This window comes from Lycorma delicatula, chromosome 4 (genome assembly GCF_047948215.1).
Source record: "Lycorma delicatula isolate Av1 chromosome 4, ASM4794821v1, whole genome shotgun sequence".
Classification (NCBI taxonomy): domain Eukaryota; kingdom Metazoa; phylum Arthropoda; class Insecta; order Hemiptera; family Fulgoridae; genus Lycorma; species Lycorma delicatula.
Genome location: NC_134458.1, coordinates 57,776,077 through 57,795,248, shown reverse-complemented (window position 1 = coordinate 57,795,248; position 19,172 = coordinate 57,776,077). Strand labels below are relative to the sequence as shown.

At 29.6% G+C, this 19,172-nt stretch overlaps 1 protein-coding gene across 1 annotated transcript in view; it reads left to right on the top strand.

Moving 5' to 3' along the window:
- The first annotated feature begins 6,897 nt into the window (after positions 1 to 6,897).
- The window catches only part of LOC142323420 (uncharacterized), a 30,903-nt gene continuing 18,628 nt past the window's right edge, over positions 6,898 to 19,172 (top strand). Inside the window, exons 1-2 of the mRNA XM_075363017.1 lie at positions 6,898 to 7,466; positions 17,153 to 17,894. Coding sequence (XP_075219132.1) covers positions 17,204 to 17,894 — 691 coding nt within the window. The 5' untranslated portion in view covers positions 6,898 to 7,466; positions 17,153 to 17,203. The remainder of the gene's footprint in view (positions 7,467 to 17,152; positions 17,895 to 19,172) is intronic.

The following is a 19,172-nucleotide window of genomic DNA, read 5'->3' as shown; positions in this document are numbered from 1 at the left end:
TTTGTGTATTTTAATGCTTTTTTTTTAACATACTGTACTGTAGAATGTATCCTAGACTTATGGATCGGTTTATTTTTAGAATCATTTGTTAGTTTCTAGTTCTCTATTTAATTATTATTGTTAACACCAAAGTATGATCTTGAGCACTTAACACACTCTACTTACATAACTCTTTATTATCTTAACTGCCAACTCGATTGTGTATAGTATTTCTATCAAATATTAGGTTGACAGCTGTTTAATCCTGTATTTCAGATAATTTTTAATGAAATCCTGCAGATTGCATTTTATACTACTTTTATTTCATGCTCCTAAGTTATTGGCTAAGGATAATTACCATGAAAAATATTCAGAAAGGAATTCATAGAAATATTAGTTAAGAACATTGTTTATTATGTCAATGAACATGGACGATTAAAAAATTTGAAAAAGAAAGAGTAAAAGCAGTTTAAATGTGTTTATTCACGAAGATTCAGCATCACATGGGTCTGTAAATAAAGAAAGAGTTTTTAAAATGAGCTGAAGAAGAGAAAAATTTATGACAAATTCTTATATAAAGAAGGATAAACTCAGGCAGTGTATTAGGCTTCTGAGGTTAGCAAAATTGGTGCTAAAAGGGAGTGTAGAGTGTAAAAATAATAGAGGAAGACAAAGATTAAAATATATGAAATAGATAAATGAGGATGTAGTACATAAAAGAAAATTTATATAAATTTACTCAGAGATTGGCACAGAACAGAAATGAATAGAGAAGGGTGTTAAACCGAATGACTGATGATATATACAAAAAACTTACTTTTAATTTTAGCTTATATTTATTATATATAGTGTTGTAATTATGTACCAAATTGTTTCAATCTATATTTTTTATGTTAATATTTAAAATAATTATTTACTGTCTTAAAACAAGCATTTTGGTGAAGTAGTTATGTGATTTTTTGATGGTTGTTGATAGAGCTATATAAAATTGAAATTTATAGGAAATGTGCCATGTTCATACATTACACAAGGTCATTCTACAGCAAAAAAGCAGTGTATACGTTTTTAATTAAAAACTAAATCAAAACAAAAAATATTAATTAATTATTAACTAAAAAATGAAAAAATAAGCAGTTACAGTTTTGTGTTATTTTTCATATATCTTGTGTCATATAAATCCACATTAATTTTTTTTTTTGCCATAAGTGTTAGATGATGTGACTTAAAATGCTAATCAGTCTTGAAACTAAACATTATCAAGGCAAAAATCCTATTCAGACTTTCTAAGGAAAGTGAAGTGGTTTCCCATTGCACTCTTTGCTGAGCCAAATATACTTATCTTCACTCTTTTTACCGTAGGACTGGCTGTACAGTGAATATCAATGAGTGCAAGTATGTACTCAGTGTCTTCTTGGACATATCCGAGGCGTTCAACAACTTGTGGTGGCCCTCTGCCTTGTTTCAACTGCAGCAGCATGGTTGCACGCTAAATGAGATCAGAACTCTCTCGAAGTTCTTAAGCGACAGAACTGTCATCCTTCGTGACGGCAGTTCAGAGGTAGGAAAGACCCTACCTCTGAACTAAAGGTTGTCCACAGGGCAGTATTCTAGGTCCACTCGTCTGGGTCGTTGAGTTCGATTCTCTCATGCGATTGTGGATGCCCAGTGGCCGTTGCATCGTGGCTTATGCCGATGATGAGCTGCTGTTGGTCGAGGGCAATTCGCGTGCTGAGATAGAGCACAGATCGACACAGGCATGTAAGGTACTAAGGTTGTGAAGTCTTCAGCATAAGATGGTTTTCAGTGCGGAGAAAACTACTATGGTGTTCTTGAAGGGTCATCTAGCTGCAACCCATCATCCGCAGGTTATAATGGACGGCCTTCCGATTAGGTATGTTACCGTTCTGAAGTATCTGGGTATTATCCTTGATGAGAGGCTTCTCTTCATGGAGCACCTCCCCAGTTTGTAGCGAAGAAGACCATCGATTCTTTCTTTGGTGTCCGTAGAGTCATTCATCCGGACTGGGGGTTAAACTATTATACCATGTGTATTCTTTACAAAGGTGTCTGTGAGGCCATAATGTTGTACACTGCGCCCGTCTGGGCTCATCGTTTACAATTTCAATGTTATAGGGATATTCTTTTTGCAAGCCCAGCGTCTTCTACTGTTAGCTGTTGTCGGTGGCTACAGAACTGTCTCGCGAGAGGCAGTCACCGTGATCACCGGCATCAAACCCCTTGACATCTCGGCTACAGAATGTAGCCAGGTTATATTTCCAGGAAGGGAGGCCTTTTAACGTTGGGGCATATGCGAGAAATTGAAGACCAAGGTTTTGACTTGTCAAGATAGGTGGAACGATTCTTCTACTGGTCAATACACGCATGGTATTTTTCCAAATGTTAGGGAGTTGTGAGCAATTAGCTGGGTTCCCCCCAATCGGCATATAACTCAATTTCTCTCAGGACATGGTGCTTTTAGGAATAGTTTGTTTAGGTTTAGGTTGGTTGACTCCAGCTTGTGTCTGAATTGTAGGGTCGATGACACGGACCATGTCCTGTATGTCTGTCCGCGGTACAAAGCTGAGCGTACCAGAATTATTGGGGAACTTGAGAGAGTAAATTCCTTCTTTGATCTACAAGTCAACTGGAGGACTTGCAGAGATTAGACAATTGTTGCTGGCTTCCTTCAATTCCTCGCCCTGCGCAGGACGGTTGAGGAGATCTAGTAGAGTAGGAACCTGGGTGGCCAGGGTCTGCCTGGACAGTTTGACTGGCCGAAGGTAGGTGCTTTGGCAGCAAGCCATGGTTAGTTAGACAAGAGGTGATTATAATTGTAAAAGCTGTTGGCAGAACGGCAACTGCGCTGCGATGGGCATGGGATACCATGCAGCCATGAGATGTAGCGGTATCTCGACGATGGTTTATGAGGTGAATGTCACGCGGGACTCTGCGATGGAGCCGATTGGGAGTAGGAGATCTGTCTCCCTCTCCCTAGTGGATCAGACCGTAGTGCATAATTTAACTTAAGTCTGGGGTTTGAACTAAAGTTGAATTTACTAAGGGAACTAGGACTAAATTTTGTTGTTGCGATCAACATCTTTGGTGGTATTTTGTGTTAAATTGCCTCGAATTATGAGACATTCATGAAATTGGCTCATAATAAGTAGAACTAGGCATGGGGTTTGCGCTTCCGCGAGCTCAGTTAGCTAGTTCAGAGGGATACAATGTAGGACACTCAAGATGTACGGACAAGGCCTACAGCAAAGATAAAAGCCAAGTTAATAAATCACCAATATAAATGTCTACCGAGTCATTTACATCGGTGGCATCCCAATGAGGCCAGGCTTATTACTATGAGATGTAAAAAGTCAGAGGGTGATAAACGACTCCTGTTAAAGCCCAACAGAGCTATGAATTGGGTGGGGGGGGGGGCGGCGACTGGAACGTCATTAGGTGGGTGTCTTCCTTTAAGGGGTTGGGATGTACAATGAATATCATTACTGTCAGAGAAAAAAACTCTTAATACTGCCTCTTGTACCTCATGTGCTTTACATGCGTTACAGCCATAAGAAAAACAGATCGATTGAATTTATATACTCAATCTTATTTTCTAGCCAGATATAACAGGAAAAAAATAAATTTCCATATCTGTTTCGTTATTTTTATTTTTTTTTAATTTCTTTAATAATATTCATTATTTAATGTATGGTTCTGAAAGTACAAGTTAAAAGTTATTTTCTTTTTATTTAAAATGTTAGATAACTAATCTTAGGAATTCATTTATTGCATTAATTTTATAATTTTACCTGTTTGTTATGAAATAGATACTGTAAAAAAGATTTTAAACTAAAAATTATAATAAAAAAAAACAATGATTTTTACTCTGTTGTCCTGTCATCTTTTTCCTCTTCAGTTTTATCATTGCTGTCTTCAGTAATCACTCCCTTGTTGTTAATAGACTTCTCTGGTTTATCTTCCCAAATCACAGATCAGTTTCATCTGTACTGTTTATAACAGCATTTTTTTCCTTAAGCAACACCATGTTATATCTTCTTTAATAATACACTACCAAGAAAATTCATTTTGTTATTTGTTCCAGGGAAGGCTTGAAATATTACTTGTTATAGAGGTTTGAAAAGTTTAAAATTTTTCAAGCATCTGTGACAAGTCATCTACTACTGACATTGCCTTGTTTTCAGTAAAATCTTTGGTTGATGTTCCCTAACAAAGTTAATTTCACTCCAACCTTTTCATAGGCACAAACCATAACATTTTTAGGAAAATTCACTTCAATAGACAGAAATTTTCTTTTTAAGTACTATGAAAGTCAGGACTATATAACAATCAACTATCATAGAAACAATTTTTTCTTTTCTTCACTGTTAAAACTGATACAACTTTAACTTCTTTTTCTTTTGTTGCCATGATAGTATTTAATAAAAGTGATGTTTGGTCAACACTGTCAATTTGGCTTACGGTTTCTTTCCTCTTTATGATTTAATGCTATGATGAAATTCAATTGCTTTTAATTCATAGTCTCAATGCTAATGTAATCGTTTTTTTTAAAGAATTTTAATTTAAAAATGTTATCCTAGTTACAATTTACTCTAAAATTTCTGTCCAGTTATAAATAATCTTTTACCTTTAGTGATTCCAACCAAATCATACTAGTAGACAACACGCAGTAAATCAGCTGTGTATTTTCTAAGTTATTTCTCTAGTTTGGCAAAATTTTCATTTCTCTTTTAGAAAAATTAAAAATTGCATGATGCTCTGATCAGTTCTTTTTTTTTGTTTTTGCCATAAATGAATGTTTGCCTCATTTATGAAATTACTTTCTCAAAATTTGGTAGTTTCCAAATACTGATTCTTTAATTCGTTTTAATTTTTCATTAGTGTGTAATGTTTTTTGTTTTAAAAAATCCATGATTAAAATTAATATGTCAATAATCGGGCAACGTTAAAGCGCCAAAAAATACTCTTTTAAAAAACACCACGTGTTACAAGATGTTATAAGTTAAATGACCTAATAAATTACTGAAATTAAAAAAATATTCATTCATTGCACTAACAATAATCACATGGAACACTAATCATACTCCTTTATTTTATTGCTTTTGTTTCACAGTTATTTAGGTGCAGAATTGAAGACACATCATATTTACTTTGGTATGAATTGTTAAACAGGTGACCTTTTTAGTTTTTAGTCAATAATATGCAATATGGTAAACTTTGCTTTCTAAATATTATCCACAGATAATTATGAAATATTTCTAAAAACTGTGACATCAGATTCTGTATTTATTTAATACATAAAAAGTTCCTGCATCTGTATTTTCATTTCTTAGAAAAGTTGTCTGCAAATATTTTAGGTTTATATTAATAACAATGTAACTATTTGAATGAAGATTTATGTGCTCAAAAACTATTTTCTGAATAAAATGATTTTATACATACCGTATCGAAAATATAAGATGTTAACACAAAGAAATTTAAAATGATAAATACAGTTAACTGCTATATTTATATTAACCTTTTATTTATACTTGTTTTAATGCTCTACTTAGTTACTATTTAGTCACTAATTACAAAAGGTCTTGTGATAATATACTTGAATAGTTGACAATTTTACAAAATCATCAACAAATAAAATTTTTTTATTGATGATTTTTTAAAATTCACACATTTAATGTAGCGGTTATTTGTAATTAATTTTCTTAATTTTTTGTCTAAATCGACTCGCCTGACTATTAAACATCAATTTTGCCTTCTATACTTTATCCTAATTTTGCAGCATTTTATTTTTTTATGAACCTGTCCAGGACTATATATGTTATACTGATAAGAAAAATAAACATTACAATACAGATAGAAAAGAGTAGTATAACAAGCTTATGTAAGAATGTCATTTGCACTAGATTCCAGTAATTTTGAATGACTGTACCTCTGGAAAATGATGACAGAAAAGAAGTTGTTCATTTCAGTTTTGTCCCTGGTTAAGGTGTCTGTGGTCATGTAACAGATCTGAATTTTATATTGATATTATGAATGTATGTTCTATAAGATGTGATCATTCATTGAGGTGACTTGAATAAAGGTGGCTATTAGTTTAACAGGCCAGTAATCTGTTAACACATTTAAGAATTGGTATTTATTGATATAGTTTTTGAATCTATTGTGAATCCAAAATAATACATTCAAAAGTAAATTTGTTTTCTTTCTCCTGGTTCATATTTTTGTTTTATCTATAAATATATATCATAAACACCGATATAGAAACAAAATTTGAGAGGTGGGTGACATTTTAAAATGTAAACGTACAATACAAGATTAACTTAAATTATAATGGTCTAAACATGTTATAAATATAAAATGTACAACTAATAATAATGCTCCAGACAGTACTATATTGGACTATCAAATTTCACATTTATGTAAATTTTTATAAATTACTCAAAAGAATAGAAGCAATACCCGATTAAGTAATTAAAAAGTGTCATCTTGAAGGGCAGATAAATGTCCTCAGTCTTCACTCGTTAAGGGAGTTTATTATAATATTATCTCCCAGTGTAATTAGAAGATTTTTCATACAAGACTGATTAATTCGGAAGCACGTTAACATAATTACGTATTCTTTTAATTTATTGATGTCTTTTCCTTTGTACTATATTAACCCTTATGTATTAAAATTTCATTTTATTTTTAAATTAACTAATTTTGTTCATATTTAACCCTTTGAAGGCCGCTTGAAGATTTTCGTTTGGTTCTCTTTTATACTAAAAAGATCAACTGGTGATTTTTCATCAATCTCAATTTACGCGAGAAACGTTTTGCGTAATTTCGTCGGTGTCAAAATGACGTACTGATTGTATATTTGGTTGTGTCATGGGAGTCCGCTTGATAGATGTTACGTTTGTTATTGTTTAAAGTTGCACGTGACATCGCAATTAATATTCATATCGTAAACAAAAATAATTATTATTTTTAACTTAACGACTGTGTATGTTTTTATTTTCAGTGAACATTTAATCGTGTTCGTCGCGTAATAAATGTCGTTCATTCGTTATTGTTTTGAGTTGGCAGTGAAATCTCATTTCGTTAAAGTGAAAAGGAATGCTTTATTTTATTCAATTTTTTTTTTCGATACTGTATTGATTGGTGTGTTGCATAGTACGTAGATGAACCGAGAACATTGTGACGTTCGGATCGTAATATTATACTTATTTCATCTTAGTGTTTGGTTTTCTATTTTTTAGTAATATTTATTAGCGAGTTGTTATAATACGCAAAATGTGCGGTGTGTTTTAAACTCAAGTGAAACTGATCGGAAACTTAAAAACATTCAACCTGATTTTAATTTGTATACGACAATTCTTATAAATTTAATTTTATAAATTTGATTAAAATTTATCAATGTTTTGCCAAAGTCATAAATTTTCAGGTTTAACACAAAACAGAACAATTCTAAAAAAATCATGATTCCCAAGGTAAAATTGTTTCTTAATTTTAAGTTAAGTGACTTCAAACTCATTTTTTTGTTTTGTTTTTATTTCTTATTTTGGGTTCTTTAATCCTTAGAAAATTTTTTGATTAAGATATGACAATAAAAAAATTTCTAGTTGAAATTACATTGGTTTTCCTACAATTTTTTAAAAAAGATTAAAAAAATATTGGTAAATAAAAAATTTTATAACTTCTAGCACAAGCGTAAGAATAGTCACCATAAGGCACTGCACAGTTTTTTTCAAACATAATATAATTGCACAGTTTTTTCTAACCATCTCCAAGAAAGGTCTGGTCCTCAAAGAGTTACTTTTTTTTTTTTTTTTTTTTTTTTTGTCTTCAGTCATTTGACTGGTTTGATGCAGCTCTCCAAGATTCCCTATCTAGTGCTAGTCGTTTCATTTCAGTATACCCTCTACATCCTACATCCCTAACAATTTGTTTTACATATTCCAAACGTGGCCTGCCTACACAATTTTTCCCTTCTACCTGTCCTTCCAAAATTAAAGCGACTATTCCAGGATGCCTTAGTATGTGGCCTATAAGTCTGTCTCTTCTTTTAACTATATTTTTCCAAATGCTTCTTTCTTCATCTATTTGCCGCAATACCTCCTCATTTGTCACTTTATCCACCCATCTGATTTTTAACATTCTCCTATAGCACCACATTTCGAAAGCTTCTAACCTTTTCTTCTCAGATACTCCAATTGTCCAAGTTTCACTTCCATATAAAGCGACACTCCAAACATACACTTTCAAAAATCTTTTCCTGACATTTAAATTAATTTTTGATGTAAACAAATTATATTTCTTACTGAAGGCTCGTTTAGCTTGTGCTATTCGGCATTTTATATCGCTCCTGCTTCGTCCATCTTTAGTAATTCTACTTCCCAAATAACAAAATTCTTCTACCTCCATAATCTTTTCTCCTCCTATTTTCACATTCAGTGGTCCACAAAGAGTTACATGAAAATGGAATTTTCATGTTTATACTTTTTGGGGCATAAGTTTATTGCCATGATTAATTAAGTGCTCATTATAGTTTCTTGTAATATCACTGATGAATTCCACATTTATTCAAGTTTTGATCACTTTTAATCCAATTATGTGTCTATCTTTGCTCTTACATAGTTCTGATACCATTTATTGATCGACCTTAATGTTATAAAACGTCTTAAAAAAACACTTAATGAAAATTACTCATTTATAATCTGCTATACATCATGTAGCTATATTTTACCCTCTAATTTTTACAAAAATACTTTACAGTACCTGCCTGTTATTATCTTGTAATATCATGGATGCTAATTAAATGTAGCTTTATATAATACTAGAACTCATAAATGAGAATCTGTTAAATTTTAGTTCATTGCTTGAGACTGAGTGCACAAACTATTTTATCAGAGGAATAAACTGTTTTCAGAAAAGGTTGATCATGTACTGATAATATTTTTATATTTTTACGTTAAAACAGATTATTGAAAAAAGAAGTGAGTTTAATCGTAGTATATACATGGTATTTATTGATTATGAAAATGCCTTCACTAGGATCTTGAGGACTAAATTGTTAAATATAATGTAGAGAAGAGAAATACTGGTATATATTATTCAGATATTAACCCTTTGCCCTTAATTTTTTTATATCTTGTCCACCTATGCCTACATGATCACCTCTGATATGGCAATATTAATATTTTTTAATACAAATTTTTGCAATTTCTTTATTTTTGTACATAACTGGTATTTTAAGGAATTTTTACCTTATTTGTATTTTTTTAGGGTGTGATAGTTTTCAAAACACTCCCTAGGATGTAGTCCCAGGCTTACAGGTGCACATGTTAGAAGAAAATTTTTCTTCTTCCTCCTTTTAACTTTTACGTTACTACAAACAGCACAGTCTTTAGAATTACTCTTGAGATTTCAATATATAAAGTGAGGCCTCCCATTTAGTCTTTCTTCTTTATCTGTAGATGATGGCCGTCCTTTTTTCTAACCCTGAGTATTCTGAACATCTCCCAGTAGTTCCTTGACAGTTGTTTGGCAAAACCATTTTTTTGACAGACTGTTTTCCTATATCTTTTCATTTATTATTATATAAAATAGAACTATTTACAACTGCAACATCTAATAACCAAAAGAACAATTTTCTCCATCACTTTCTAAAACTATAAGCAGCATTGTACTGACTGGCCAGATCAAATCCTCCCATAAATTCATTATACTCGTATTTACTTATTTTATATGCTTTGTTTTGTAACACCATCTTTCCTTTTTTTTTCAAAAGATATTCTATTGTCATAATAAGTATTAATCATGGCAATATTATCTTTATTCACTAACCTCACAATGGTGATGTCTTCATTTATGTATTATGCTTTTAATTTCCCTTTTTTCAATATTTTTGGAAGTCCTTTTCTATTTAACATTATGGTTCCTGTTGTGTGAAGTCCAAGATTTAATATTTATAAACTAAGGTTATAACTTGAACAACAGAACACATGTTTAGGTTAAGAAACACATAGATTAAAATATAATAATTTCGTCACTGTATTAATATGCAACAAAGTTTGTGAATTAGTTCAAAAGAAAGTAGCACAAACTGGTGTTTTAATGAAAGTCAGAGCTATCTCTGCAGTCGAGTTATAGTTCAAATATGCATACAAGTATCACCTGACATTCGTGTAAAACTGGTAAGCAGCAGTGCGGGGCTCACATGACAGTTGAGGAGTAAGGGTTAAGGAATGCATATCAGGACTAGAATAGTGGTCAGAATGGAAAATAGAGATAAAAATCCTCGCTGATGTTTTATTTTCTCAGTAGTTTTGTGACCCCATTTAAGTAAAAAATAATGAAGTGTAGTTACAAAATTCTGCATTAATATGTATTTGTGTGTGTTTCTCTTTGTGATTCTTGTGGTAAGGATTTATCGATCAATCTGTATTCCATATCAATTGTATTAATTGGATGATGTCATTAGGAAATGAAAAATAAGGCAAGAATTTTAGGAATAAAGATTTTTATCAGATTGACTGTTATGAGACTTATGTTTATTGATGATCAAGTAACTATGTCTGATAATGAAGATTCTTTATAACACACATTCTTTGAATCGAATAACACGGTTCAAAAATATAATTTTAGTATTTTTTCAGCGGGTTCTAGTATCTCCTCTAATGTTACTATGGGCTTCTCTAGATCTTATTTTTTTAAATATAAATTGATGAACGATGACAAAATTATCAGCCAAGTTGGTGAATTCTAGTTCTCAGGTCTTAATATACCACCATTCACAGAAACAGATGTTAAAAGAAAGATTGAGAAGATTAATAAAATGTATGGTGTTGTTAAGAGAACCTGTTAAAAACAATGATGAATGCATTTAATCGTGGTGGTACCTACTGATACATATGTAGTGAGGTTTGGATTTTGAAGTCTGCTGAAAAAAATAGTCCGGGGAGCAGAAATGACTTTTTCATCAGTCTGTTAGTGGAATTACATAAAGAGGCAGAGTATGTGATAAGGGAGTGTGCCAGTGATTATATAATCTAATTTAAATGAAAAAAAAAATCATTGAGAACAGAAACAATCGGAAAGATCATATTGACAGCACATTAAAATGTAAGGAAACTAGGAAAGTTGGGAGAATAACTATTAATACTGTCTTAAGCATGAAACAGGATGGAAGGCCTAAAGTTTGAAGAACAAGGGACAAGTTATTCTCAACATTTACATATAATCAGAAGTATTTTGCATTAAAGTAAGTACTTTTTTAAGGAAGTATGCAAAACAACTTCTATACTGTCATTTGCCCAGAAGCCTTACACTAAGTGAACATCAAAGGAAATTATTAACATTGCACATTAAATATCTGAAGCTTTTACAAGAGAGAAATATTTTTATGTTTTTCAAATTATACATCTTTAAGTAAATTTAATACAAATTTTTTGAATAGGTTGTATTTGTGTTAATGGTACCATAAACAATCTATTGTTAGATTAGTTCTTTTATCGTTTACATGCTGAAGAATATGTCATTGTACTAATTTAGTTTTTTTGATCAAAATCATAAAAATAATGAGGAAAAACAGGGTTTAATTTGCTATATTTAATTATATTTTATTGTGTATGGATATGAATATACATGCATGTCTGCCATTGTATATTTGTGTGTGTGCATGTGCATGGGTATGCACACATGGATTTTTTATACAGTTGTGAACAAAACTATATAAAAGATTCTCTTATCCTGATTTTTTCAAGATTTTATTTTAAGGTTGAACAGTTTAATAGGGTAATGGAATAATTATTTACAGCTGGTTAACGATGTGAAACTCTTGTCAACATTATCTGTTCATAATGGTTAAAGTGAAGCTCAACAGCCCATAAAATTGAGCCCAGCATTTGAGTAAAAGTCGCACACATTATACACATTAGTATGTTTGTATGACTAAGAAGGTAGTAATACAAAATATTGTTGGTGATACTATTTTATTTAGTATTGTCAGTTCTGACATAGAGTTTGTATATAACTATTTTTTATTATTTTGATTTATTGTCAGTGTATTGATAACTGCAACATTTCCTTTAAGTTAAACTTGGTAAGATGTAATTTATTTATATTGATGTGTATCTAACTGTGATTAAAAATAATTGGCAGAGATGCAGTTTTATCTTTCATTAAATGACAAAAAAATAGTCTAAATTAACTTTATATTATATATTTACAAGATATTCTTTTAGAATTCCAGACAAAAAATTGAATAAAAAATATAATTTATCTAATATAACAAAACATAACAATAATATTTGTTTAAGTTACTGATATTGAAAATATTATTGAATAATTAAAATTTTAACAAGTAAATATTTAGCTTTCTGATATTATGTCATGTGTATAGGATTTATTTAAAAGCGGTCTACTTTGTGTTTGTGTATGAAGCTTAATTGAAAATCAATTATTTTACTAATCTAAAAATAAATATTTATTCCGACAACTCAGAAGAACAAAAACTCATTTTATTTTATGTTTATTTAATTACTGTTCTCACCAGAAAGTGTGATCCAGAGATAACAAAACATATTTATTTTTTATAATTTACATTATTGCACTTGTTTTTTAAATATACAGAAAGTAAATTCAAATTTCTCACTGCATGTATTGATTCTTTTATTCTTTTTTTATTTATTGTTGAAGTTTTTTTTTGTAGTTTACATTACTTCATCAGGACAGTGTATGTTATTTAAACATTTTAAAGGTAAAAACATCAAAAGAACAACATGTCTTTTTATTTAATTAATCTACAGTTTAATTAAATTTTTAATTAGACATGGCCAGTCAGGAATAAGAAAGTTTTTATTTAGATGTGGCAGAGAGAGTATGTTGCTATTTCTACTTGTAATTTTTTATAATCTTTATTATTTTATTTAACATGTATTGTTGCAGTTAACTAGTGTACATCAACAATAAAAAAAAAATAATAATAATAAAACTTTATAAAATGAAAAAGTTGGATATATATAAATTATTTTGTTGCCACTGTAATACAAATTAGTCTCTTTTCTTTTTATAACTTCTAGAATGTTTTTGTGGGATACTACATTATCAGTGACTTATTTTCATTGTAAAATTGTACATAATGTTAATGTTAGTGTTTATATTCATGATAAGTATGAAGTAACCACTGGCCTGTTTACCTTATTCTCTGCTTTGTTAGTAAACAATATATATGCATTTATACACTGTACTGTATACTATTTTAACTCTATTTTTGGAAACTTAAAACTAATAACTTACTTTTAAGTTTCCAAACTTAGTAGTTTCATTACTTACATGAATTATTTTATTTATTGTTAACTAATAAATAAATATTTTTTTTGTAGGGTTACTGGTTTCCTTTGTCAAAGGTCATATTATATTAATGTTCTATTGTTTGTAACTTTTGTCTTTCTTGATGGTGTGTTGTAGTCTTTGGTGTTTTTATTTCTTCTAATTATTTAGCCTGGTTTTGGGTATGTGTGTGTGTGAGTATGCACATGTACATGTCATTCATGCCTTTTATCTATTGCCATATATTTGTTCTTTAAATCTAATTTTATAGGTTTTGTTCAGTGTATTTTTGGTCATCTGTATTGCAGTAGATATTATTTACACAATTCAGTATTTTGTTTGTCTTGGATATCAGGTTATCGTTTGATGTATATGCTGTTTATATTAAAAAAAAAAAATATGAAATTATTTATTTTATCATCATAGATGATGTGCAAGATTTATTATTAATCTTTTATTTGTGCTATTTGTTGTTTTTTTTTTTTCGGTGTTTGATTATACTATTCGTTAAATAATATTACAATCCTTATTTCTAACTTTTTTGTTTAACAGTATCTTTAATGTTTAATGTTAATTGGGTGTTTTTGCTCCCATTTTATTATTTTTTTTAATATCTGGTCGATTTGAACAGTCTGGTATTGTGACACGTATTTGTGTTTGTTTTCAGTATGTTTTTTATTTAACATTTCTATAATTTTTAATTAGTATTAGACCCAAGAAATCTATTTGCTGTTTTGCTTTTTTTTGTAAATTATTCTTTAAGAAGGAGGAACAATACTAGTCTCGAGGTAAATAAATTAATTCATAGAAATATATATACATATATATATATTAATTTATATTAATAAGATGACTTACCTTATTTCATTACATAATAGGAGCACTTTCGCGAATTTGATTTGCATCAGCTGCATACATATATTACAAAACCATCAAAAACTCGCAATCCATGAAAACACACCGTCCATTCACTTACAATTTTATGTCAAAAATATTTTCAAACTAATTAAACTTTAAAAAATTTTTTAAATAAAAATTTAACTTATACTTCAAACCATACAACAATTAAAAACCTTTATTAAAATTAAAAATTTGAAACTATAACCCCAACAAGAGACAAAAACATAAAATATACAAATTTTAAAATATGAAAATTTGTTTAAAATTACAAAGATCAATTAATTAAGATTAAGTCAAAATTAAAATGCAAAAATGTAGTTAAAACAAAGATGATAATTAAATAATTAAAAATTAAAACCTTTAAAATAAACACAAAAACTTAGGCAAAACAAAATCATGTGCTAGCCATTTCACTGATGTTACTTTAGTATTAAAAAAAAAAAAAAATATATATATATATATATATAATTTTGTTAAACATTTTAATATAACTTTACGTTTAACAATACTAATATTCAAATTAATGAGTTCAGCTAAGTAGTAAAATATGTATTTTTATCTTATTGATTTATCCATTATTTTACAATAAATAATGAACTTTCAGAGGTACCTCCTACACAAGATCTTTTGTAAAAATACTAGCAGAGATGGCAATGCTTTGGTATTGCTATATATATACAGAGAGAGAGAGAGAGAGTTTAAATGAACACAATTGAAAATTTGATAAAAAAATTAAAAAACTGAACTTCACAAATTTTACCTTTCAGTTATTCTTCTTTCCCTTTTCCCTTACCAACTTCTCCCTTTCACCCTTCTCCCTCATCCCTCTCTCAGTTTCCTTTTTACCCTTTCCCGTTTTCCCCTTTTCTCTTTCCACCTTTTCCCTGTTTTCCATTTTTCCCTTTTGCCCGCGCGTAAATCGGTCCATTATTTTTTTTTGGTCTTTAGCGGACACACATACGAACATGTCTTTTATATATATATATATATATATATATATATAGAATAAAAAAGTCTATTTGTATATTTGTTTGTTTGTTTCGTAAATATCTCGACACCGGCCCCACCTAGCGAGTATAGTTTTTGCAAAAATATTTCTTTTCACGTAATTAATATTCATATTCTGAATATGAGGCAAATCGGACCATAAATACAATTTTTTGAAATATCTCAATGCCAGCGCCACCTAGCGGGTCCAAACTAATTCAGAAACCTTCCCTGACATGCGTCCAACCATTCCCCAAAGTTTCATCACTATTGGATGAACACTTTAGGAAGGCATAAGAGACATATAGACAGACAAACATTCATTTTTATATATGTAGACTAAATTTTTAAAATTACATATGTAAGGATAAAGATAGAATAAAATTTGCAGTCATTTTATTTTGTTAAATTCTTTAGGTAATTGAATTGTATTATCAGTAATTTTGTGAACACAAAGAGCTGTACTGCCCGTTATCTGTCAATTTAAACAAAATATCCCCTTTATACTCTGCCGGTGACCGATTCATTAACTCTTTATTTATTTTTAAATTTATTACTGTAATGCTTTTGTAATATGCTTTATTAGTATTGTAAATATCATAATATTAATATCATAATTTTCCTCTGTATTTGTTATTTTCATTTTTTTCTCTACATCATTTACATTGTGTTTGTTTTCCATAAGATGTTTGGCTGCATTATTGCTTCCATTATTTTACTATATGCTAAAAAAAAATCATGTTTTAAATGACAGGTTGAGTTTTATTGTATTCGTATCGGTTACATTTTATTTTATAAATACCATGTCTTTATTTGTTTCGTCTTGTAGCACTTAAAACATATTGTGTTGTCGGTTTAATTACCATGTTATAAAGTTCAATAAAATCTGAATAATAATGTAAAGGATAAATACGGTATTTATAAAACACAGTGCAACCAGTATAAGGATGTATGAGGATATCTTTATATGAGGACGTTTATGCAAGAAAAATCATTGGGTCATTTAAAAAACATGATTTTTATATCATTTAAGAAGTACAGAAATAATGTATGATGATCAGGAGACACTATTCAGATTAAAAATTAGAACTGACAATTTCCTATGAGATACGGCATTCCAGATCCTGATTTTACCAAATAAATTGGTCGATCATGAAAAGCCTGCGAGTTATTAGAAATTTAAATTCTGCTTTTTACATCCACTTAATTATTTAATTGTTTATTCATCTGCTCAGGCAGAAATGTGTTTTATCAATGAAATAAACTTAATGTGAAGTAATCGATTTGTTTTTTACAAAACCGACTACAGCCGAGAGAAAACTTCAGTTTTTTTTCTTGTGTGATTTTTAAAATGTGAGAGGCACATAAATTTCCTGCATGAACAGTTCTGAACACTACTTTAAGATAGTGCATGTTGTTGTGAAAGTCTCTTAAGTGGCTATATTGATCACTCCCAACAGATTCCAGATCTCTGGCAAATTTTCATTGATTAAAAACACCTGGTTGTGTAGAATAGATGATTCAATAACATTTTTGTCTTCTGGAAATAGGAATTTAACAAAGTATGTAATGTATCTCTAGGGCTTAGCATCCGACTATAGTTGTTTGATACACTTTTGGATTCTAATTACTACACTTGATTGTGAATTTTTCAAAATAGAAATTTATGAACTCTTATAGATATTTCAAAGATACCAATATTTTAATGAGCTCTCATGAAAATTCTGGATCCACTTTTACAACAGTTTTGCTGATTTTACCTGAATGTTCATTCAACTCCCATGTTCTCATTTGACTTGTAGTCTACGCATTCAATCCTTATAATAAAGCAGAATTCAGCATTGGATTTTTATAGTGTGTTATCAAATTTGAAATGAATTCATGTGTATGAATTTGTAATAATGATGTAAAAATATTTTTTATTTCACCTATTAAAGTTTTTTTTTTTTTTTTACAGGTTATATATTATTCTTCTTGAAGAAGATAGTTTACATAATAGCAATGCGTAATGAATTTGTTTTTGGTAAAAAGAGCTGCAAATTATATTAGTTTTCTTATAATGGTAATCTTATTGGAAGTTAATGTTGCTCATGTATCATTAAAAAAATATAATGAGAGTGAAAAGATATCAAAATATAGTCCTGTTTCTATTCAGCATCTAAAATTAAAAGAAAGATACATTTCATTCTTAAATAATGCTAAAAATTCAAATAAAAACATACACAAGGATAACCAACCCGTAAGTTTTTATTTTATGAAAAAAAATGAAAAGAGCAACAAAGCAAGTGAGGAAGATTATCAGATGATAAGTACTTCAAATACAAATACAAGCAAAAACCATTTGTATGAAACTAATGAAAAACTTATGGGGATTCACAAAACACCTGATTTTTATAATCACACAGATTTAGTCATTCCACTTTTTGTACCATGTTTGACTGATGATAATAAATTAAATACTGAAAATATTAAAAGTTTTTTGTATAACAGTTGCAGTGAGAAAAGAAAAGCTCTTAAACCAATTTTCAGTTTTAAAAAAATTAGTAAAAATGGATGTGGTGTTAATAATGAATCTGTAAAGCTTACATGTACTCATGCTAATGATGTACATGTAAGCTTGTCTAATAAAATAACTGAGATTAACGGAAAAGTAGAAAAAATTGATTCAGATCTGGATCCTATCAGCAAATTAGCCAAATGTAAGTTAATCAGTAAAATATTAAGTTTTTTTACAAATAAATTACATTTTGTAGTTTATTTAAAAAGAATAGTGCCCAATAACTGATAAAGTAAGTGAAATAACCAAAGCCAAACTTTTTATTTTAGTTTAGCCAATCCTAGAGACTTTATAGAAGCATAGAGTAAAAAAAAATAACATGCAATTATGTAAATCATGACTAAGCATAACCTGATGAAAATACTTATTAGTGAAATCTTTGCTTATTATGGTTAATCTTTCTTTCTATTTGCATAATTTTATTTTAATAAGCATAATTTCTATTAATGGGTCTCACAGAATTTAGTTCAACGAAGAAAAAAATTCATTGACTGAATAGAATATATTATCATTTAAAAATGTTTTATGATTTTTTATTTCAATAACCTTTACATTACTTAAAAATTTTAATTCATTAAATCTCTCCCATTAGATGTATTTTTAAAATTATTTTTCTTTAATTTTTTGCTATTTTTGATACATACAGTGTGAACAGTTCAGTTTTCACAACGGAAAAGGATACTTTAATTTGTTACTTTACACTATCCATCTTGGTCTTTCTTATGGTTATTATGTATTTCTAGCATCTAATTAAAAATATTTACAGGCCAGCTGCTTTCTCAAAGAGTAATCTAATATTGCTAGTCCCTCTGATGAAAAGAGTGAAGATGCCACTTCTAGGACTGAGTATCACCTGTATTTGGGTGAGCTTGGTGTTCTGGTGTTCAATAGTATACCTTTAAAGCAATGGAAAACCACTTCATTCATAACTCTCCCTAGTCAGCCTCTCATGGGGGCTGCTTGTTATTTTTTAATCAGTTGTACCATTTAAGAAGTGACATATTTTTTATGTCAGGTTCACTTGCAACCACTTAGTTCTGGCATGTAAAAAACAAACATGCAGCATGGTTTTTACATAACTTTTTTAATTATGTTATCTGGCAGCACACAAATAGCCTTAAATTGTGGGTGTTAGTGTATTAAACTCTGCCGTTAACACTACCACTGCAGTTGTGTTGTAAATATATTTTCATTCTCTTTTGATTTAAGGGTGACTTGATTTTCAATTATTCCATCTAATACTTGATGAAAAATTCTTCTTTGCTGATGTTTTGAAAAATTCCTAATTTACTCAGCCTTTTGCTTTTTTCATTTTTTATATGATTTTAAAATTAAAGTTGTAACAGTTTATTATAAGTTACATTCATATTGTTCATTCAGTGTAATTTTGGTATTACACTTTTAGTTGTGCTTTTAATTT